The sequence below is a fragment of the Pelodiscus sinensis genome, chromosome 18 (genome assembly GCF_052426305.1).
Source record: "Pelodiscus sinensis isolate ZL-2025 chromosome 18, ASM5242630v1, whole genome shotgun sequence".
Lineage (NCBI taxonomy): Eukaryota > Metazoa > Chordata > Testudines > Trionychidae > Pelodiscus > Pelodiscus sinensis.
The window spans coordinates 8,864,926-8,889,056 of NC_143069.1; the positions used below are offsets into that span (position 1 = coordinate 8,864,926).

The 24,131-nt window shown below is 51.1% G+C and overlaps 1 protein-coding gene across 2 annotated transcripts in view; it reads left to right on the forward strand.

Annotated features, from left to right (window-relative positions):
* LOC142823325 (uncharacterized) overlaps positions 1-19,258 on the forward strand; it is a 167,700-nt gene extending 148,442 nt beyond the window's left edge. The window contains exons 1-5 of one of the 2 annotated variants that reach the window (XM_089770362.1): positions 12,848-13,052; positions 14,288-14,312; positions 15,612-15,661; positions 17,331-17,362; positions 18,900-19,258. In XM_089770362.1, the coding sequence (XP_089626488.1) occupies positions 12,863-13,052; positions 14,288-14,312; positions 15,612-15,661; positions 17,331-17,362; positions 18,900-18,920 (318 nt within the window). In that variant the 5' untranslated portion in view covers positions 12,848-12,862 and the 3' untranslated portion in view covers positions 18,921-19,258. Of the gene's footprint in view, positions 1-12,847; positions 13,053-14,287; positions 14,313-15,611; positions 15,662-17,330; positions 17,363-18,899 lie in introns of those variants that run through there. The other variant, XR_016347217.1, reaches the window with a different exon arrangement.
* Positions 19,259-24,131: the final 4,873 nt, after the last annotated feature.

Here is a 24,131-nt window from a genome sequence, read left to right on the forward strand (position 1 = left end):
AGCCTGCAGTGTAGGGCAGGGAGCAGCCTGTGGGGCTACTGGAGCTGCTGGCCGCAGGATGCCCAGTCAGGGAGTGGGGGGCACCCCTAGGAATGGCTCAAACTTCCCAGAGGGGTGGCTAGAGGAAGGACATTTGCCTGGCAGGGGTGAGGGGGGGGGCAGTGACCTCACAGTGGCTTTGGGCAGCCCTCAGCATATAAGGCAAAGGGCAGGTGGGGAGGTGGTGACCTCACAGAGGGACCCACATCTCAGGCTGATAAAGGGGGGGGCGGGCCCAGGGGACTTTGGAGACCCCCGGTTGCTTTAGCTCTGGTGCGTCTCCTCCTCACGGTTCCTTTGTGCTCTGTGAGTTCCACATCCCGACACCTTTGTGCAAAAGGTAAGAGCCCCCAGGGGTTTGGATCCCGCCCGGGGCCGGCTGGGTTCCTCCATCCCGCCCGCATTTCTGCTCTGTTCTTACCTCTTCTGTGCCCTTCCCCTGCTGCCCCCCCCCCCCAGCTTGTGACCCAACAGACAAGATGAGGGATGGGGTGAGATTTGCAGGAGCCCATGGGGCGGGGGATGCAGCCCCCATTGTGGGGACTGGTGAGGTGGGGCTGGAACAGGTCTATGCCGGTGTCTTTCAGAAGAAAGCTCCACCCCCCACAGCTTAGACTCGCCCCTGATTGGCTGAGCAGGGGCTGTTGATGGGTAGGAGACTCAGGGTATGTCTACACTAAAGAGTTAATTCGAACTAAGCGAATTCGAACTAACGCGTCTAGAACTAAAAACTAGTTTGAATTAGCGTTTTGCTAATTCGAACTAGCATGTCCACATTGAGTGGACCCTGAACAGGGCTTAAGGATGGCCGGAAGCAGTGCTGGCAGGGCATCAGAGGAGGACTTAGAGCGTGGAGATGCTGTCTCAGGCTAGCCGAGGGCTGCGCTTAAAGGGTCCCGAGCCCCACCCCGGACAGACAGTTCTCAGGGGTGCCCCGCTTGCAAAGCAGTCCTGGCTTGGATTGCCCGGAGTGCCCACACTGGACACATCACAGCACTCGGCCATCAGCCCGGCTGCACTTGCCGCAGGCTGCCATCTGGGGAGGGGGCAATTGGGGGGCTGCAGGAGAGCTTCCACCCACAGAAGCCCGCAGAGCCAGCCCAGTCCTCCCCATCGGGGGCTCGTACCCCATTCCTCCCTCACCTCCTTCCACTTACCCTTCCCTAGCCCCCCTTCCTGATGTACAAAATAAAGATAACGTTTCTTCCAACATTGACTCTGTCTTTATTGAACACAACTGGGGGAGACTGGGAAAAGGAGGTGGGAGAGGGGAAGAGAAAGGCTGGGAGAGGGGAGGGCAACTAACATGATCAGGGGTTGGGAACAGGTCCCAGATGAAGAGAGGCTACAGGGACAGGCTAGAGGTCTCTAAAAGCAGGGGTTGGATGGAGAGGGTGCACTCAGAAAAGTTCTTCCTGAGTTCCCATAAAGAAGGACTAGAGGACATCAGAGGAAAGGAATGGGTAGCAGACTTCAAACTAGTAAGAGAAAGTTAAGTATCAGAGGGGTAGCCGTGTTAGTCTGAATCTGCAAAAGCAACGAGGAGTCCTGTGGCATCTTATAGACTAACTGAAGTGTAGGAGCATAAGCTTTCGTGGGCAAAGACCCACTTCGTCAGATGCATGTAGTGTAAATTTCCAGAGGCAGGAATAAATATGCAGGCCAGGATCAGGCTGGAGATGAGGAGGTGGATCCAATCAAGGAGGATGAGGCCCACTTCTAGCAGCTGATCTGGAGGTGTGAATTCCAAGAGAGCAGAAGCTGCTTTTGTAGTTAGCAAGCCATTGACAGTCTTTGTTTAATCCAGACTTGATTGTGTCAAACTTAAAGATGAACTGTAGCTCCGCAGTTTCTCTTTGAAGTCTGGTCCTGAAGTTTTTTTGCTGCAGGATGGCTACTTTTAGATCTGCAATTGTGTGTCCAGGAAGATTGAAGTGTTCCCCTACAGGTTTTTGTATGTTGCCATTCCTAATATCAGATTTGTGTCCATTGATTCTTTTCCGTAGGGACTGTCCTGTTTGGCCTATGTATATAGCAGTGGGTCATTGTTGGCACATGATGGCCTATATTACGTTGGTGGATGTGCAGGAGAATGTACCAGTGAGAGTATGGCTGATCTGGTTAGGTCCTGTGATGGTGTTGCTGGTGTATATATGTGGGCAGAGTTGGCAGCGAGGTTTGTTGCAAGGATTGGTTCGTGAGTTCGAGTGATTATGGTGCGTTGTGTAGTTGCTGGTGAGAATCTGCTTCAGATTGGCGTGTTGTGTGTGGGCAAGGCCCGGCCTCTCTCCCAAGGCAAATAGTTAACCTGTGGAACTCCTTGCTGCAGGAGGCTGTGAAGGCTACAACTGGAACACAGTTTAAAGGGAAATGAGATCAAGTCATGGAGGTTTTGTCCATGGAGTGCTATTAGCCAGGGGGTAGGAGTGGTGTCCCTGCCCAAGGTTTGTGGAAGGCTGGAGAGGGATGGCACGAGACAAATGGCTTGGTCACTGGCTTCGGTCCATCCCCTCCAGGGTCCCTAGGGTTGGCCGCTGTCGGCAGACAGGCTACTGGGCTAGATGGACCTTTGGTCTGACCCAGGACGGCCATTGTAAGCTCAGGGCTCAGGGTAGGGGGTCTCAGTGGACCCCCTTGATTTTCATGCACACCTGCTCCTGGGTGGCCAGGCTGGCAGCTCTCCTGCCCTAGCCGGCCACTTTCCTGTGACCTAGTGCGGAGGTCGTGGACGAGGTCCACGATGTCCGCACTAGCCCAGCTGGGTGCCCGCCTCTTGCGGTCCCGGGCAAGCTCCCGGGAGCCGCCAGTCTGGTCCCGGGAAGAGGGGGTGGGCTGGGGGACATCGGGTGGGTGGCTCTGTGCCGTGCCAGGTGCAGGGTCTGCTGGCTGGGTGCTGGCAGGCTTGCACCTGGCACGGGCACCGTAGCCAGCCCGTGCCCCTTTAAGGGGTCTGGGGCCTGGAGGGGGGGCAATAGAGTTTCTCTGGTGTTGGCCAGAGTGGCCACCAGGGAAAGCTGGGGAGGGCTAGCCTCCCACTAGTTCGAATTAAGGGGCTACACTTTGCCTTTCTAATCTTGCCCTTGCATTCCTGTGTTGTTTGCCTATATTCATCCTTTGTAATTTGTCCTACTTTCCATTTTTATATGACTCCTTTTTTATTTTTAGATCATGCAAGATCTCGTGGTTAAGCCAAGGCGGTCTCATTCTACAGGGAATAACACCTTTTGTCAACAGAGTTCTGTCAATAGAAGGCGTTATTGCAGCCTGCTTTGTCAACAGAACTGTAAGTAGTCTGGACGCTCTTTGTTGACAGAAGCTTTGTCCACAGTATCTGTTGGCAAAACTTCTGTCGACAAAAGCCTGTAGTCTAGACATACCCCCAGTGTCCTGTAGTTACTCTTGATCCGCTCAGTGTCACACCTCTCAGTATCATTTGTGCCCACATGGATGAGTAGCATGGGGTAGTAGTCAGAGGGCCGGATAATCCTCGACAATGCCTCCGTAAAATCTTGGATACGGCCCCCGGCAGACAGCATACCTCCTGGGATGAAATGTCAGGGCGACAGATGGGCACCTCCGTCCCCCTTAGAAGAGAGTCTCCGACCACCGCTACCCTTCATTTACATGCAGCCCAGCTGAGGAGCACAGTGCCCATAGCCGGGAATAGGTGTTGCCACTGGTGATGCATATCCACACATACCTCAGTGCACATAACAATATTTATGGCGCACACAAATGAAAATAATTAGAGGGAACATTGCTTAGAGGTGTAAAAATTCACCCCGTGCGCTCAGTGTTTTAATGCTGAATGTATAGACAAAGACTTGACTTCTATTCTTGGCTCTGTCCTGCTGGGTGACTTCAGGACACTCCCATTCCCACCTTCCCGTGCCTCAGTTTCCCCACCTGTTTCCCTGATACAGCACTTTGAGCTCTATGTATGAGTTCAGTGTAGTTCATGTTAAACCTTCCAGCGAGGCCAGGACTACATCTAACATGGTAGCTTTCGCTGAGTCCTGTAACTACACGTGTTTGATTCTCAGGCTTCCGGCGCTAAATAAAGATGTTGGTGGTGGGGGGGTATGTAGAGGACAGGAAATGAAGAACAGTGACGATCAGACACGAGGAGAGGATGGGGCAGAGCAGAAGGGCCGCGGCATCTCTGCTCCCTCACCGTACGCCCTGACGAGGATCAGAGCAGCGACAGCATCTGGGTTCCCAGCCCAGCCCTGAGGGGCTGGCAGAGACTCTGCACGGGGAGGGGGGCTTTCTGCTGTGAGCCCAGAGGGGCAGCGGGGGGCAGGTCGGAGCAGACAGCGACTGCAGATTGTCCCTTCCTGGTCTCGGCAGAAGCCGACGTCGTTTGGCCATTTCCACCCTCTCGGTTCCTGCCGCAGCCCCGATGCTCCTGTCTCTGTTCCTCTTGCTGCTCGGTGAGTGTGTGAGAGCCTGGGCTACCTCGCAGGGGGTGGGAGAAAATGGAACCAAGGAAGCCCAGGGAGTCGGCAAATCCCCTCTAGCAGCAGAGGGTCCTGCCCTGCCCCCGCTGCACTTTGCCAGCAGCCTTTGAAACGGGGCCAGAGCCGGGCGCATGATCCAGGATCGGCCTCCCCAAGGCCTCAGGCTGGGGAAATCCCCCCCCCCCCCGGTGCCTGCTCCCTGCCCCCTCGTTACACAGCCCAGGGGCCCATCGGCCCAGCTGCCCCGCGGTGCCCTGGGAGCTCATGGCCAGTTACTGTCCCCGGGGCCTAAATCCTTCCCCGGGTCCCTGCTTCCCCACCCAGACCCAGGCTGCAGGGCGGCGGCGTTCCCTGGGGAGCTGGGACCTGGCACTCAGCTGGATCCCACCCCTGGGGTGTCACTGGGCCCAGCTCCCCACGCCAGGCCCATGGGGTCAGGCCGGGCTGGGCTCAGATGCTTCTGGGGTGTCAGCGCAGCCTGGAGGCAGAGAGCAGGGAGGCTGTTGCCACTGGAGGGGGAGGGTGGTCAACTCTGTTCCCCACTCTGGCATTCAGAGTGCAGAAGGTACAGACCTGCCAGAGACCTTAAAGACCTTGCCTTAACAGCATTCTGCTTAAAAATAAAAACCAGCTTCCTTGAGGTCACAGATCCCTTCACCTTGGGAGGTAGCTGCCTCTGCCAAGTGAATAAAAAACCCACCTTTCTTCTTAGGCTTTGAGTTCTTCCAAGGGGGTATCCCCAAACTCTTTTCCGCCAAGAGAGCTTGGAAAAGAAAAACAGAAAACAAATTGTAATCTCTGCTAGATGACCTCTCAGTCTAGGCTTGCGTACACAGACCTCCTGCTGCTTTCTAGGATACAAGAATCATAGCGTCGCCTTAAAAAAGTTGTTTTTATTAACAAAACTAAAAGAGGGTATGTCTACACTACAATGTTAGTTTGAACTAACGGACGTTAGTTCGAACTAACATTCATAGCCACTACACTAGCGCTCCGCTAGTTCGAATTTGAATCGACCTAGCGGAGCGAATAGTTCGAACTAGGAAAACCTCATTTTACGAGGATTAAGCCTAGTTCGAACTTACTAGTTCGAATTAAGGGGTGTGTAGCCCCTTAATTCGAACTAGTGGGAGGCTAGCTCTCCCCAGGTTTCCCTGGTGGCCACTCTGGCCAACACCAGGGAAACTCTATGCCCCCCTCCCGGCCCCGGACCCCACCCACCCGATGCCCCCCAGCCCACCCCCTCTTCCCGGGACCAGGCTGGCGGCTCCCGGGAGCTTGCCCAGGACCGCAAGAGGCGGGCACCTTCCTGGGCTAGTGCGGACATCGTGGACCTCGTCCACGATCTCCGCACTAGGCACCGGAAAGTGTCCCTCTAGGGCAGGAGAGCTGCCAGCCTGGCCACCCAGGAGCAGGTGTGCATGAAAATCAAGTGGGTCCACTGAGACCCCCCGACCCTGAGCCCTGAGCTTACAATGGCCGTCCTGGGTCAGACCAAAGGTCCATCTAGCCCAGTAGCATGTCTGCCGACAGCGGCCAACACTAGGGACCCTGGAGGGGATGGACCGAAGCCAGTGAGCAAGCCATTTGTCTCGTGCCATCCCTCTCCAGCCTTCCACAAACTTTGGGCAGGGACACCACTCCTACCCCCTGGCTAAGACTACTCCATGGACCCAACCTCCATGACTTGATCTCCCTTCCCTTTAAACTCTGTTCTAGTTGTAGCCTTCACAGCCTCCTGCAGCAAGGAGTTCCAAAGGTTAACTCTTTGCTTTGGCAACAACAACAACAACAACAACAACTTTCTCTTACTAGTTTCAAGCCTGCTACCCATTCCTTTCCTTTGGTGTCCTCTAGTCCTTCTTTATGGGAACTCATGAAGAACTTTTCTGAATGCATCCTCTCCACCCAACCCCTGCTTTTAGAGACCTCTATCCTGTCCCCCCTCCGTCTCCTCTTGTCTAAGCTGAACAGTCCCAGTCTCTGTAGCCTCTCTTCATCTGGGACCTGTTCCCAACCCCTGATCATGTTAGTTGCCCTCCCCTCTCCCAGCCTTTCTCTTCCCCTCTCCCACCTCCTTTTCCCAGTCTCCCCCACTTTTGTTCAATAAAGACAGAGTCAATGTTGGAAGAAACGTTATCTTTATTTTGTACATCAGGAAGGGGGGCTAGGGAAGGGTAAGTGGAAGGAGGTGAGTGAGGAATGGGGTACGAGCCCCCGATGGGGAGGACTGGGCTGGCTCTGCGGGCTTCTGGGGGTGGAAGCTCTCCTGCAGCCCCCCGATTGCCCCCTCTCTCCAGATGGCAGCCTGCGGCAAGTGCAGCCGGGCTGATGGCCGAGTGGTGTGATGTGCCCAGTGTGGGTACTCCGGGCAATCCAAGCCAGGACTGGTTTTCAAGCAGGGCACTCCTTAGAACTGTCTGTCCGGGGTGGGGGTCGGGACCCTTTAAGCGCAGCCCTCGGCTAGCCTGAGACAGCATCTCTACGCTCTAAGTCCTCTTCTGATGCCCTGCCGGCACTGCTTCCGGCCATCCTTAAGCCCTGTTCAGAGTCCACTCAATGTGGACTTGCTAGTTCGAATTAGCAAAACGCTAATTCGAACTAGTTTTTAGTTCTAGACGCGTTAGTTCGAATTAGCTTAGTTCGAATTAACTAATTCGAGCTAAGTTAGTTCGAACTAGCGTTGTAGTGTAGACATACCCAGATATACTAATAAAGACTACTTGGTTGCTAGATGTTACAGAGCAACTGAGAAAAACAAAATATAACATAGAGAATAATAATATCTCTGGGTGCAGCTTAGATATAGCGTGTGTGTGTGTGTGTGTGTGTGTGTGTGTGTGTGTGTGTGTCAGGGGGAGGGGGAGGAGGGAGGCACATGGGCTTAGCACAGAGTTTAACCAAACAACAAAACAAAGAAAAATAACCTAATCGCAACTGAATATACATTTTTCAATCTACTCATGATCTGTGGTGATCCATACTTCGAAGTCCAGTCCATTTCCATGCCCAGTACTCTTTGTAGGTTCAATTCATCTTGCTTCCCCCAGCTCCTACCTTAGGGTATGTCTACACTGCAAGGCTATTTTGGGATACTGGAGAGAGCCCAAAACAGCTACCCTGTGTCTACACAAGCTGCCAGTCATTTCAAAATATTTTTTTAAATAACGGGCGCGCTATTTTGCCATCTTGGTAAACCTCATTGCACGAGGGATCAGGGATGGCTCAAAATAGCACTTCATTTAAAAAAATTTGGCACCATGTAGGTGCGCCAAATTTCAAAATAAGCTATTTCAAAATAACATTGAAATAAGAAATGCATTTCTTATTTCTAGTTTAGGGTGTAGTGTAGACGCAGCCTTAAACTCACACAAAGAGAACAGCAGGCAGGTAGATCTATTCAATTCAAATTTCAACACCCTCTGTTGTTGGCTCTTCTGGCTCCCTGCCAACACCCCCATAGCTATCTGACTTTCACCCTTTAGTCACCAAATACTGGCCAGAACTCCTCCTATTCACCACAGGGGGTTATCAGCATCTGGCTCCAGAGTTCCCTGTTACTGACAGGCCAGAGACACTGAGATGGGTTCGAGGCTGGGCTCCAGTTATGAGTTCACCCAGAATTCAGGGGTTCTGGGTCTTGGGGTCAGACTCATTATAGGGCTGGGCCCAAGTCACTTCAGCTCTTTTCAGGAGGGAACCTGGGGGTCAGGGCTCTGCACGGTGCCTGGCACAGCCTCATGGAACAGGCAGGGGTGCTCCTGGTGGGACAGGCAGGGCATAAAATGGAGCCTGTAATCAGTGTGGGGAACAGAGGCCCCAGAAGCTGTCCCTGGTATCTCACCGCAGGGGAGATTCCAGACTGGCACTGACCCCACGTCCCCTTTCTGTTCCCAGCGCTGAGCCGCAGCAGCCAGGAGATCTGCTCAGCTCCCGGTGAGTCCAGTCTGTCTGTCCTCAATGCACCCAGGGCCTTTACCTCTCCCCCACCGGGCACTCCAGCCACCACCCCTTTGGCTGCTCGCTGCTGAATGCGGTGCCAACAGCAATGGGTTGGGAAGAGGGGCAGGCCTGGGTGAGGGCCTGAGCAGGGTGCAGATGCCTCCCAACTGACCTCTCCCTGCCCTGCTGCCTCCCAGCTCTGACCCAAGGATTTACCTTCCCTCAGCACCAGCTCCCAGCCCTTGGCCTCACTCCCAGCCGTCCTGCCCCAGCTGCATCCGTCAGTGACCTCAGCAGGGCCTGCTCTAGCACAGTGCACAGCACCAGGCATTGGCACCCAGCCCGACCAAGCCCTGAGGCCTGTACACAGCCCATTAGCCCCTGGGGTAAAGCCTCCGGTCGGGTCAGAGCCTCCATCTGAGACACGGCCCAGACCCTCTTCTACTTACCTCCTGCCCCACTAACAGCACCAGGCACCAGCAACACCCCACTGACAGCTCTGCCCCCTTCCCCTCCCCAGGTGCTCTCCCTGCCCCCACCCTCTACCTGAACCAGACATTGGCCCGGCCAGGGGACTCCGTGCAGGTCAGGTGCTTCATGTCCTCCTGGCACCTGGCCACCCGCATCGTCTTCTGCAAGGACGGGGAGGAGGTTTCAGTCCAGACGGGCTCAAAGGAGAAGGCCACCTACGACTATGAGCATGTGGTGTCCGGGGGCAGTTCTGGGAATTTCTCCTGCGGGTACGAGATCAAGGACAGCGACAATCAGGTGACGAGATCCCAGCTCAGCCACACACAACACATCAGTGTAATTGGTAAGGTGTGAGCTGTGCCTCCGTGCGTGTCTGTGGGTGACATATCCTATTGTAGCCCTGCCCAGCAGAAACTCAGCATCCTGGGAATGGGGTTAATGACAGTATGAGAACAGCAATTAAATGACACCCCCCCCCCAATCCAAACTTACATTCATCAATTTCCAAAATCTGAAACAAAATATCTCATAAAACGTCTTTGTGCAAAGTGTGTCCCAGGCAACCCCCCCCCTTCCTGTGTGTTTCACCCCATCCCGTGTTTCACCCTCACCCCTTCCTGTGTGTTTCACCCTGTCCCGTATTTCACCCTCACCCCTGCTGTGTGTTTCACCCCGTCCCATGTTTCACACAGCTCAGCTCGGCTGGCCCAGCCCTGGCACCAGGGTGACGGGATCATCATAGAAATGTCAGGCTGGAAGGGACCTTGAGATGCTGCCAAGGCCTGCAGGACAGAGTGAACCTAGACCAGCCCTGACACGGGGCTTGTGCAGCCTGTTACTAAGCTCTGACAACAGGGACTCCAGACCCTGCCCTGGAGGCCGGTTCCAGAGCTTCTCCTCCCTGCTACTGAACCGAACCCTCCCTTGCTGCAGATTAGCCCCATCGCCTCTAGCCCTGCCCTCCGTGGGCCCTTAGAACCACTGATCCCGGCCCCTGTGTAACAGCCCTGAGAAGATTTAGAGACTGTTACCATGTTCCCCGGCTTCTTCTCTCAAGACTAAACCTGCTAAGGATGTAAAATCCTGTTTAATTAGTTAACTGCTGAAACATTAAGTTTAACCAGTTAAAGAAGGCCGGGCTGCAGCACCTCCCTCCCCTTTCTCTCCATGGCTGGCTTGGAGCGGCCCCCACACCATGGGCTGCTTCTGATGCTGCACTGGGCTGTCAGCTGACACCTCCCCTGTCTTACACACACTCCCATTGCTGACTCAGATCCAATTTGTGACTCACCCTGAGCCCAGCAGCCCTACCCCCAGCCAGTGGCTGCCAGTGGCTAGCTGTGCTAGAGCAGCGTAGAGGCCTGGACTGGGCCTGCTCTGATCTCTGCTGTGTTTATTGCCTAGAGGGGATGGACCCAGCGGTGGGGATGCTGGGAGATCTTCTCTCCCCCTCCCACTCCTGGTAAATGCTTCTGGAGCATTTTTCCTTCTGGGTCCTTATGTAGGGAAAGGTGGGTCCTCAGCTGATAACCCCCCAGTCTGAGTGTAATTGCCATGACAATGGCTCTTGTGTGTTTATTGATCAGGTGATGGCTCCAGCAGAGGCAGTGATGTTGGTTCATTCCCCCCAGGTAAATGCTTCTGAAGTGTTTCTGTGTTGTGGGGTCTTTATTTAGGGCAAAGTAGGTCCTGGCCTGGGCAGCCCGAGTCTTAGTGTGGTCGCCATGACGATGGATGTAGGAAATACGCCACATGTAACAGGGTGACGGGATCTTCCAACACAGAACATTCTCCCTGCCCCTCTCCTAGACTTTATCCAGCATGTCTGAGCCGGGCAACATCTTCACAGGGAAGGAAAATGGCTCTTCTAGAGAGGGAATCTAAATTCATAGGATGGGCAAGTTTCCTCTGGAGTTCCCTGCCCCCTCTGCTAACCCAGCAACCAGTGAGTTATTGCCCCTCTCTGCACTCATTGGGTGGGGGGTTGCTCTGGCAGGAGGCACCAGACGCATCATCCCACCTGGGCTCCCAGGTTCTGTCTCCGTGTCATTAGCTAGTTACGCTCTGTGCTCCATGCCTGGCCCAGAGTGTCACACCCGGCATGTGGGCAAACCCCTCTGCCAGGAACCTGAGCCCAGCACCAGTGTCTGGTTCCCAGGGAGCAACCGAGCCCCAGGAACTGAACTGATCAGAGCCCAAACCTGGCTGTTTGCCCCAACTACCTGCAAAGTGTCCACATCAGCAAACAAATTCTGACCTTCCTCGATTGTATTTTCATCCTGAATCAGGAGAAATGGTCAAACATTCAGATTTTTCCATGGAACAGAAATTTAGCAACACTGAAGTGACCTCGTTGAAAAGTTTTTATTTTGAAGAAACAGCGTTTTCCACAGAAAACTGCTCCGCTGGGTATGTAGCGCCAACAGGTGGAACCAAACCTGAGAGCGCTGGAGCTTAGTGCATGAGACTCTACAGCGGGGCTGGGGAACCTTTTTTGGGTTGCAGCCACTGACCCGCAGGAAAATCAGTTGGGGGCCACACACAAGTGGCAAGCAAAAAAAAAAAACAACAACATTCCTCATAGATTCATAGAATTTAAGATCAGAAGGGACCATTTTGATCATCTAGTCTGACCCCTGCACAGTGCAGGCCACAGAATCTCACCCACCCACTGCTAGAATAATCCTCTCACCTATATCTCAGATATTGAAGTCCTTGAAACGATGGTTCAAAGACCCCAAAATGAAGAGAATCCTCCAGCAAGTGATCCATGCCCCATGCTACAGAGGAGGGCAAAAAACCTCCAGGGCCTCTGCCAATCTACCCCAGAGGAAAATTCCTACCTGACCCCAAATATGGAGATCAGCTGAACCCGGAGCATGTGGGCAAGACTCACCAGCCAGACACCCAGACAAAAGTTCCTGGCCCCCAAATGAGGAGACAGACACTGCCCATTTACTCTTCATACTCCAGAGTCTGGGGGGAGGAGCAGCCTAGTAGATTTTGTGTGCTCCTTGCAGTAGGACAGCAGGGGCTGTGGGGCAGGGCTGTGTGGAGCCTGAGCCTTGGGGCCGGATTCAATCAAACCAGTAGCTGGATGTGGCCCCCGGGTCTGAGGTTCCCCACCCCAGCTCTACAGCTTGAACTAAAAGTCAGTTGTAGAGCAGACTCATGGTATCTCTGTAAGTGTCTAAGTGCCACTACATGGGACAGGGACCCACACCCAGTAGGTGTGTGGCTTTCAGGTAGATCAGCCCCACACGTGTCTGCTGGATGCCCAGAAAGCTCTCAAGTATGAGCTCAAGTCCAGCCCTATCCAGGACAGCACCTAGGTATGTGCTTCATTTTAAGCACCTGTGGAAAGTTATTTGTGCTGCGCTGAATCGTGATGCTTCCTGGAAGCAGGGCAGTTCCCTCAGGAATGTTTCCGGCTTGAGGAACTTGCCCTGGCGGGATGGTAGAACCAGATTTATTTCTAAAAAAAATTATGAACAAAACTTGCCATGGATAATGTCAGTGTTTTGATGGAGAAAAAAAACATGAAACTGAACAAACGTTTTCCTTTGGTCTTACTTTGACTTGGCAGTTTCCTTGTTCAGAACATGACCTAAAATGTCAGCTGGAAACACAGAGGGATTTGCTTTGTTTCCTTTCCAAGGGACGTTTGTCTTCCGCTTCTGCATTTGGAAATCTAAAATGGAACAAACCTGTCAGTTTTAAACCAAGCAAAACGGTGTCTTCCGTATCCAAATTATTGTAGGAAAGACTAAGAAGGTCCTAGCACATGAACTGCTCGGGGGAAAATTTTGTTTTCCTGTAATCTATGTTTGGATAAAAACAAACTTTGGGAAGAAAAATTGGTTGAAAAGCTTCAGTGAACTTTTACTCCCAAAGAACAGCAGATAATGTTGACCTGCAGGTAACCATGAGGTGAGCTTCCAGGTTTACTCATGGAAACGTCAGGGGTCACTTACCACAGGACTCAGCCAGGTCCAGCCGGTGGGAACTGGCTGGTGGCTGCTTGGAGGAGCCATTCACAGCGAGGTTCTTTCCTAGGGCTGGATCTAAAGCTCCTGTTGGGAATTGCAGTCCCTGCTGTCCTGGTGCTGGCTGTGGCGCTTTGTTTGCTGAGGAAGAAAGGTGGGTGTGAGAGTGAGGCCGAGCCGTGTTAGCAAATGTACAGTCAGACATGGCAGAGACACCCCTGAGATCCCCTGTCCCCAGTGTGCCTGGGATGGGGGGAGAGAGATGAGATAGACCCAGTGAAATGATCATTTGGTTTGGGGAGGCTGGGTGGATGCACAGATCAAAGAGACGATGAAAGAGATTGTCCTTGTGATTAGTAATTTGTGTTGCAGTAGCACCCTGGAGCCCCAATTAGGGGTCAGAGCCCCACTGTGCTAGGTGCTGTACAATATTTATTAGGTACGTTACTGTCGTGCCCGGGAGCCCCAGTCTGGAATCAGGACGCCCCTGTATCCAGAGCTGCACAGATCAGCAATGAAGGGGAGAATCTCTGCCCCATAGATGGTCACAAACTACGACTCAGCCAGGTGGATGGACTATCAACACGCAGGTCACTAAGGCTTTCCTGCATCAGACCCTAACAACTCTGCGCACAGCTCTTCCCTGCAGCCTTTCCTCACAGGGCCCCAGCCCCCAGCTCTCACAGCCTCCAGTCACCCTGACCAGCTCAAGATTGAAGTAGTTGTGCAAAAGAGCATCTACACGGGCATGTGCTTTTGCGCAAGAAATGTGGTTTTGCGCAAAAGCATTCGTGCCAATGTAGACATTCTCTCGCGCAAGAAAGCTCTGAGGGCCATTTTAGCCATCGAGCTTTCTTGCGCAAGAAATTAATGTTGCTGTCTACACTGGCCTCTTGTGCAAGAATACTTGCACAAGAAGGCTTATCCCTGAGCTGGAGCATCAGAGTATTTGCGCAAGAAGCACTGATTTTGTACATTACAACGTCAGTGTTCTTGCGCAAAACCTCGCGGCCAGTGTAGATAGGCCACAAGATTTTGCCCAATAGCGACCGCTTTTGCACGAAATCTTGCCAATGTAGACACAGCTGAGGTTACACGTCTACTCTTTTTAAATAAAAGCCGAGTTTCTGACTGACTTCCCGACTCTCAGACCTGGGGCTTTGTGTAGAATACGAAACACTGGGAGGGTGGAAGTAACACGGTGAGACTTGGGGATGCTGTTCCCAGGGCCAGTCAGTGGGGCTGGTGCGGGAGAACACTGGGCCACGCCGTGGGGCTGGGGCTCTGTGTCAGTACAATGAGGGGCTGGAGCTGTATCACTCATCTCTGTCTCCCTCTGCCCACGAGGAAATGTGGCCCCGTCTCTGATCACTGTCTCGCTGCTTTCAGCTGGGTCTCTGCGAAGGGCTCACAGGTAGGAGATTGTTCCCTCTCCCATCTCCTTTCCAGTCAGGGTCCCTTCTCTCTGCCCCGCAGAAGGGCTGTCTGTCTGTCTCCAGCTCTCCTGCTGTGTGTGTGTGGGGAGAGGAGGAGGGTGAGGTGAGGGGAGGGGTGTGTGTTTTTGTTCTGGAGCAGTTTTCAAAAAGCCCAGGGCAGCTGGAAGTCTCCGGTGGAAGTGGGGTCTGGGGGTTACAAGGAGACGCTTTCAGGAAGGGGTTTGCCAGAGACATGTTCCCGTCCCATTCGCCGGCAGCAGCGGGCGCAGGTCGTAGTTGCCCCAGGGGTGTGAAGGAAGGAAAGTGACTGTTCTATGCTCAGGGTTTGGGGCTGGTCGGCCGGGCTGCAGACAGAATTGCCAGGCCGCTGGGCGAGGTGTGCCCGGCCCGCACCACCCAGCACTTCAGCAGTGATTTAAGGGGTGTGGGGCTCAACTGCAGCAACAGGGGCCAAATCACCAGGCCCCAGAGCGGCTGCCCCGTTTGCCCTCCCCCCCCCCACACCATTGACGGCACTTGGTTGGCCACAAAATGGCACCAAACGACCTAGCCTGGGAGACCAGCTCATTGGGCCCCAGCTGCCCCCAGTGCCAGGGGAGCTGCTAATTGCTACTGGCTCGCTGTCTGCCCCACCCATTCAGAGGGCTCAGAGGGGCCCCTCCCCACCCTCCCATCACAGAGACCTGCCGGGGACCCCCTCAGACCTTGCCTAAGGGCCACTCCCCATTGCTCTGCAGCCAACGTCCTCCACTCAGGGCTCCCCCAGACTCCTGCTCCCTCCCCCACTTTGATCCTTTGCCGCCTGGGAGGCCAGCCACAGCTCCTCTGAGGGCCACGGGGCCCGAGCCAATTAATCAATTGCATGATGCCCCAAGAGAGAGACCAGGAAATCTACAGGCCCCGGCCTAGATGGACGTGATGCGGGGACAGCCAGGGAGTCCATGGGGTGACCAGCTCTGAACACAGAGAGAACCGGGCGCATGGGGAGGCAAGAGGCAGTTTCCAGGTTCTGCCAGGTTCTGACACAGAGCCCCTCGGTCCTGGGACCCTCTCCCTGACTCTCGGCTGTACAGCTCGGCCTCAGGGATCAATGTTCAGCTTCCAGCCCTGACAGTGTGAGCAGGCCTGCGCCAGAAATCCAGTGTCATTTGGGTGAAAAATATGCAAAGAAACTGCGTATGAGCTAAAGGGAGCTGTACGGTCCTGGCAGGAGAACCAGCCTTGGGAAGAAAGCTTCTCACAGCTTCTCACCAATGTGTGTCACTTACTCTCCACAGGGAACGAGTCCAGCGTGACCCCTGCAGAGCTCCTGAAGACGAGTATGAATGTAAGAGCCTTTGTAGAGCATTGGGGTCACCAGGGGCACCAGCACGTGGCAGCGAAATATGGGGGTTGGCGGTAAATTTGGTAACTGGTGGGGGATGGGCAGATCCCAAATCAGTGTGAATGGCTGAGAGTTACAACAACAAACTGCCTGTGATCAAAGTGAATAAGGATAAAGAGTCCTCAGGGGTCCCATGTCTTGCGCATCTGAGTCCCTGAGGTTCCTTTGTCCCATCCTTTGCCTGTGATCCCCACCCTCCATTGCCAGAGGTGTTATCACTTCTCCCTCTTGGAAAGGTCACATCCCGGGGAAAGCTCCCATGGAAAGTGTCCATCCCTGTCACTGGGAGCTGGAGCTGCCTGGGGGCTGTCCAGTCCATGTGCCCTGTCCTAATGGACTAGGATATAACAGTACTGCTATAAGTCCTAACAGACTGGGCCTTGTCAAGGAATTGGTGCCCATCCATTTGCTCAATTGTGAGGCCCAAGGTTGAAGGCTGAGATACGCATGTGGGGTATATGGTCGTCTTAGAGTGTGAGAGGCTGGCAATATACCTTGTTCAATACCCCCTAAAATGTCTATGGTTTTTGGAAGCCCGGAGGAATTAGTGTCACATCCCAGAGAGAAATTTTGTCCTTAGGAAGCAAAGTCACACACAACTGGCTGGGCTCTGTTCCACTGTATTATAAATTAACTCAACGAATTATTCAATGCTCAACCTGGTAGGAAAACAGGGCTACATCTACACTGGCCCCTTCTTCGGAAGGGGCATGCTAATTTTGAAAGTGGGAATAGGTAAATCCGCGGGGGATTTAAATATCCCCCGCGGGATTTAAATAAACATTTCCGCCACTTTTTTTCCGGCTTGGGGAAAAGCCGGAAAAAAGCGTCTAGACTGGCCCGATCCTCCGGAATAAAGCCCTTTTCCGGAGGATCTCTTCTTCCTACCTGAAAGGATAAACCGTTATATATAATCTATCTATCTATCTATATTAATTTTTCTCAAAAATTCCTGTGGGAAATTTCAACTTTTCCATGGAATATCAAAAATTGAAATATTTCAACAGTAAAATAAAATATTTAGATTTGAATTGGGTGCAAAAGGGCTGTCATTCAGCTACAATGGGAGCTGTCATTCAGCTACCTCCTGCTCCTGGTCTTCTCTTTGAGCTGGGCTCTCTGGCTCAACCAGGACGCATCCCACTCGGTCTCAGTAGCCAGTATAAGCTGTTCTGGGTTGCAGTGCATCCTGGGAATTGAAGTCCAGACAGCCTATTGAAGTCCAGACAGACTATCAACACAAGGCCATTAAACTACAAGTCTCATGAGACACCATGTTGGTATTATTGGTCAGAATATTTTTGGGGCCTGTCCAAAATATTTCATTTTTGGGCTGCTCATTTTTTGAATAAAACATTGACCTTTTCTGCCAAAAGTCGACTCTGCCCGTGACAAAATAGCTCTGTTGAAAACTCAGACAGGCAGTTTCCATTGGGAATCTTCAAAAGTTGAATTAAATCCTTCTGTAAAGTATCCTCGAGTGTCCCTGATCATCAGCAGGGAGCCTTGCCCTGGCTAGGGGAGGCAGGAGCTGTAGGGTTTTTCAGGAGGTGCCTTCCTTTAAGGGCATTTACAGCCACGTGATGATGTGTACCTGTTATTCTCTCCTCAGATGCCTTAGTGGTTTGGCCGGGAAGAGCCACGGTGAGTCTCAGCTTTTATTAAGGACAAAGTCATGAGAGAAAAAAGAACGATTGGTTTCCCTGTTCCAGATCGGCAGGGACCTGTGGACTTGGAACGTGGATTTATTCAGGGTTCCCAGGCTTCAGGTCAAAACAACAAGGGGTCCAGTGGCATTTTAAAAACTACCAAATTATTAGGACAGAAGCGTTTGTGAGGTACAGATCACTTCCTCAGATGCTTGAAGAGAAAGAAAGGCAGGGATACAGAGACGGGAGTGTCACATCAGTGCAAATTCAGTCAGGTTGGAGGAGGCTCACTTCCAACAGGGATGAGAAGCTGAGAGTGATGAAAGAGTGTGAGGGATCTTGGTGGATTCACTTACAAAGTCGAAACAGTCGTGTTTCCTTTGACACAACAAGAGCCACACAACAACAACAAAATACTTAGTCATAGAACCATAGAGCTTCATGTGTTTCTGGCTCCAAATCTCTTCCCAAAAGCTTTTGCTCAGAGTCCTGCTCCAAGTGCTCCTCTCACTCTGTCTTTCTAGTTGTGTCTGAGGTGTATCTGCTGCTTTTGTCGCACATCCCTCCCCACGCCTGTGTTTCTGTCCAGACCCTGAGGAACCCCTTTGGATAGCCTGGCCCTGCCATTCCCAGACATGCCTGCGGTCTAGTTCCTGGTTGGTAGTTTCCCATTGCTTCAGCTGGAATTGAATAAAAGGGCATTTCATGGTTCCCTTATTTAGCTTGAATGGAAGGTGCTTCTCACGGCCACCAAATTCAACAAGGTGCTGGGATTGTCCATAGATCAAAGACACACTTGCTGGGCTTTACCCACTCTCCCTGATAACAATAGGATACTAAAAATGGCCCAGAACTGTTATAAATATTGGCCTTAACCACATCATTGATTAAAATATGAAACAGGACAGAAAAAAACAGAATTGCCTGCAGCACAGAAGAGTCCTTATTTTACATAATAATGCCCCATCCCAGGGAGAACTGGGCATCACCACCACATCAGGGGTGACTGGCGTGGAGAGAGGGAGAAGGGCTCTTTTGCCTAGCCGGCGGGTGTCAAGGCAAACCCCAAAGTGACCTAATCAGGGGCAGAAAAGGGCCAGATGGAGAGAGGTTATGTAGGAAGTGGGGATATTGGTGTTTCCTGGCCTAGATGTGCAGTAGAACTGCTCGGGCTGTTTCTACAGCAGTTAGGCATGTACAATCCTGTGTAATCAATTAACAGATTACATTTTATGTTTAACTGGTTAACCCATTAAGTGGGGTCCTGTGGGCGGGGAGCTACTCCAGCCTGGCTGGAATAGTTCCCTTGTCCACAGGTCTCCTGGCTACCCTCTCTCGTTGCTGGTCCCATTGGGCTGTAAGCTGCTGCTCCCTGCTCCGTGAGGCTGCCAGCTGCTGGCCCCACATGGCTGCTGGATCTTGGCTGCCGTCATCCAGTCCATGGTGCGGTGGGCTCAGCAGGGCCAGAGCAGCTCTGCGCCCATTCACACCCCTAACAGCCGTGTTGTCAAAAGGGCTTTTTTTGGTTTTAGGTTGGCTCAGCAGAAAAGTAACATCTCCATGTTTGAAAGTAAAGCATCCACAGCGCTAGAGAGAACAGACACCGACGTACATGGCCACACTCTGCAATGGGACAAGATGTCACTGATACTTCACTTGCTGAAATGCAGGGCTCGTCGGTGCGCAGTCACATCAGACAACCTCCCCAAATCACAGGCTGCCTTAAGGCCAGAACGTGGGAAACCATTTTGGTGCCACAGCTGGATAATACACAGCACCCTGAAGCTCTCTTGGAGAGATGGGATGTTCTTAGGGCAAGTGCTGCCTGTCTGCCTTTTAGAAAAAAATGTTTCCTATGAATAAAATTGGGGAAGATGCCCAAACTCTGTATTCCCATGCCCTGACTCTATATATCGACAGCTCAGATCTCAAGTCCTGTCCTCTCTATGCAGAGATTCCACTGCTAACCCAAAGTGACCTTCTCCCCAGATCCCAATTTTGCCTTAAGAATTCATGAGGGTTTTTTTTAAATATGTTTTTTCCATCCTTTGATTTGCCTTCTGGTGTTTGAGCCTTTTCCAAGATTTTGCCACAATCAAGAGGGCTAGAAATGTAACTTTTGAAACAAAACGCTCACCTAATCTGAATCCCCCAAGAGCTGGGTCTCTAAGAAACACAGAAATGATCTTGTGAGTTGCTGCTAAATCAGCAACACTGACCACAGTGTTAGGGTCACCTTGGAATTTGCAGTGTCTGTGTCCCTGTCTTGTGCCTTGTTGGCTTGTGGGGAAGTTACAAAATAGGGTAATATGAAAATATGGAATTTAAATATCAAACAAAAGCTATTTGTCATCAACCATGCCTTGGTGAAACCACATTTGTTTTCATCAGCCTGATATTGCAACCGTGTGGCTGCAAGAGAACCTGATGAGAGCATTTAGCTCTCTGGAAAGCAGTTTTGCATGAAGCAATTGCATTACTTTGGGGTATGTGATGCATGAACCTCTGGAGGCCAAATAGCAGAGGATCCAGGGGTGCATAAAGGTTACAAGAATCCCCAAAGCTGGGATTTACATTAAGAATATAAGAATGAACATTGTGGGTCAGACCAAAGTTTCACCTACCCCAGTAACCAGTCTTCCAGAAATGGCCAATGCCAGGAGGTTTCTACTGAAAGTCTGGGTCCACACTGGCCTTCATAATTTTTGGCTTATAGCTAGTGGCATGAGGTAACAGAAACAATGGATTTTACAAAGTCCCTTCTTAGCGGGTGGGAAGGTGCCTTCTTCTGGCTAACATTGCAGAGGTCAAAGATGAAATATTTCCAGGAATTTCATATTATCTCTTATGTCCTATTTTAAGACTTACACATTGTCTATAAAACCCACAATGGAGCCCTGGCACATTGCCAGATGTGAAATGCAGCTAAAGTGTGTCTCACTGAAGGCCTTGTGTAGATGTGAAATATCCAAGGGGACCTTTCCAGTGGTGGGGAACTTCCTAGCGCTTCACACAGGTCAGCCCCAGTCTCTGTTCTCTGACTAGCTGTCCATTGATTGATCTGATCTGAGCCTTACACTCACTGATGAGTAAGTAAAATCCGGGGAAACTAACAGGAGAAACCCAACTAATTGAAATAGTCAGGGCCTTTCACCCAGACTCTCTGTATTGTGGTGCAGTAACATTTCTATTGTGGTAGCACATAGGGTACGTCTAGACTACATGGCTCCATCGATGGAGCCATGTAAACTAATTTACATGACATAATCAATGAAGCAGGGATTTAAATAATCCCCGCTTCATTAAAATATAAATGGCCTCCGTGCTGTGCCGAAAATCAGCTAATCTAGCACAGTGCGGCAGTCTATACGCAGATCGGTCAGCATGGGAAGGAAGTGGCCCTGTCCCCAGCTGGCCACTTCCTTGATGGTGCAGTTGGACCCAGTGGTCGCTGTGCATTATCGCTGTTGCACTGCCCCTAGTGGTGACTGTGAGTATCGCATCCCTCCACTCAGCCCCCTCCCATTCCATGTTATGAAAACAATCGAATTCCAGGCACATTCCATTTTCCGGCACAATCAAATTAGGGTAAGAGGAAGCTGAATACCAAATTTGGTGGACTTAGCTCTTAGCATTTTGTAGGAGTTCTTGAACAAACAGATGTGCAGACAGAAAGAAAAGTCTCTAAGGGTATGTCTACACTACCCCGCTAGTTTGAACTAGTGGGGTAATGTAGGCATACCGCAATTGCAAATGAAGCCCGGGATTTGAATTTCCTGGGCTTCATTTGCATAAGCGGGGCGCCGCCATTTTTAAATCCCCGCTCGTTCGAACCCCGTGCCGCGCGGCTACACGCGGCACGAACTAGGTAGTTCGAAGTAGGCTTCCTAGTTCGAACTACCGTTAATCCTCGACATCTAACAGAAATAACAATGTAGACATGAAATGAGCTAGTCTTTGTTATTTTTTTCAGATTTCTCTTTGAAAACACTTTGGTTTTCAAGTATTGTATTTAAAATAAGCTTTTGGTTGCCAAACATTGGGTAGGGAAATTGGCTTTTTGATTTTGTTTTATTTTATTTTTTTGAAGGCACCACAAAGTGACAAAGACACTGCTGGATCATATGAAAGTTTAAAAGCCGTCACCATAGAGAATACCCCTTACTCTACACTTCCTGAGAGAGTCACGCCTTCCTCTGTAACCTCTGAGCTCTGTGAGTGATCCACTCCCCCTGGACTTTGCATTCATAGAAATCTCAGGCTGGAAGGGAACTCGAGAGGTCATCAAGTCCAGCCCCCTGGACTGAGGCAGAACCAAGTAAACCTGGACCATCCCTGACAGCTGTTTTTCCAACTTGTTTTTTAAATCTTCCAGTGACTGGAATTTCACAACCTTCCTTGGAAGCCTGATCCACAGTTTAATTATTCTTACAGTTTGCATTTTTTCTTCACATCTAGCCTAAATCACTTTTCTTGCAGATTAACTCCAATAGTTCGTGTCCTACCTTCAGTGAGACTGAGAACAATTGATCCCCATCCTTTCACAACAGCCCTGAACATATCTGAAGGTTGCGATCAGGTCCCCTCTCAGTTTTCTTTTCTCGAGAATAAACATGCCCCATATTATTAAGCTGAGACCAGAGGACAAAACAGCCACAGAGCAACCTTCTCACCTTTCCCAGAGGGGGCATCATGTGGACGATAAACTTAGGCAGCCAGCATGCTGTGTGTTCTCCAGCAGAGTCCCGCATGGACGGACGCAGCAACTGTCTGGGGTGAAGGGCTTTTTAAAAAAGGTAATATGAGCTGCACACAAAAAGCCTCTTGCAATGTATGACAAGGCCGTTTTATTAGTCCTAGTACACTCATGAGCCATGTTACATATTCCTGAGATCCATTTATTGGTGTATTACCTATTTCCTAGAGAGGGCTGGAATTTTCCCAGTGGAATGTTTTTCCACTGGAAAATGCAGTTTCATCAAAATTGAAACACCTCAAAGAAACTTGTCAATTTTCACAAAATTCTGGGTAACAAAAAAAAAAACAAAAAAAAAAAAAGGTAAATGGGTTGTCGCCATCAGGTTGAAAGGGAACCTTTCTATTTTCCCTCCTAAAGTGGCTTTCTGTCTAATGTTTTAATGTTGCATTCCAGAATATAAAACTGCTGTCAGTTGTTGTCTGCGTATGTGTTCTCTCTCTCTGTGTGTCGTGCTCACATTGGCCATGTAGCCCATACAGTCCCGGGTCCACCGGGGTTGGGTCGGGAGGCACCGGGGCAGGAGGGATAAAGGGCCTACCCACGGTAAGGTGGAGGGGTGGGTTCAAGCTGCCCAGTAAACCATTTTTGCCCATTTAATCACCTAATAAACCATCTTGTTAGTCTTTAAAGCGCTGCATAGTCCTGTCTTTTGTTTCCCAATGAAGGTTTTCACAGGATCAGAGTGATGCAACTGTGAAGTTCAGCTTGATCCATGATATTGTAAATTCAAATGTACATTTCCCACTGACTCTTGTTTAAAAACTCCTGAGATGGGGTGGACATTCCATAGGCCTCCTGGAAAAGTTTGTGTGTTAAGGAGCAACTTTAAAGAAAAAAGAGACCAGATTTCTCTAGCAAATGGAAGAAACACAGAATGTACCATCAAGTCCGTACAGTACGTGAACATACTGCCCTATAGCTACACATGCTACGAGGGGGAGGATGGCTGGAGGCAGGAGATGGCTGGACAAAGTCTCTTCACGGTCTATTTTAGTGTTCCTCTCACCATATCCTGTGGCTGGGTCTCTGAGCGGGGTTAATATGAGGTCAAAGACAGGGTTCTACATCAGTTCTACAAAACCACTGTACAGCTCAGATCTATTTATAGGCACTACATCTGTATGGGGCCTTTACAGGCTGCAGCAGGCCGGCGCTGGCCATTACACAGTGATGGGCACACAAGAAGACAGGCCTTTCTGGGTGCAGCTACTCATGCTTTCTAAAGGAGTCACACCATAGCCAGGCCCAGATTGGGCTCTGACCAGTTTACTGCTAGTTGCACGAGCGAAAGGAGCCAACCTGCTGGCTCTGCTGAAGCAATCAAGCATGTTCCTTTCTGCCTGGTCTGCACAGACTGAGCTCTGCTCATTTAGCTAAGACCTGATGAACTCTGTGGCCAGGTGGTGACCTCAGAAAAGGCCTGGCTTCCAGTCCCGGTAGCTAAATTGACTGAGCCTCACTCAGTGGACAAACCCTCGTAATGCTTGTGAAAATGCAGGCTGACACCTGCAGGGGAACCTTTTAACTTGCCTGGTCACTCAATCATGGATTTAAAAGTAGCCATTCGTTGACAAAGGAATTACACTAACCAATAACAGAGACACTCTGCAGAACTTGGAATTCATCTACAGATCTGACACTGGTACTTTAGTCTTGAACAACAACATTATCTGATTGGCGCATTAGAAAGCCAATTTCTCCCACCTTTAACATCTGTATTTTCATTGAAGTGAGTATTAAGGATGTTAAATATTGACTAATTGACTAATCGAATAGTGACTGCGTTTTGCATTGACTATTCAATTACTTGGTAGGGCACCTCTGCCTTTGAAGTGTAGCAACAGTCCTAGGGCTGATGCTACACTTGAAAGGTGAAAGTGCCGCATGGAACCTGCAGTCAGCGGGGGAGATTACCCTGCCGACCCCGGGCTCCGTGCAGCGCTCCCGCTTTGAACCACCGAAGGGATCAGCTGGGGAGTCCTGGGCTCCACACAGCAGTGCCACT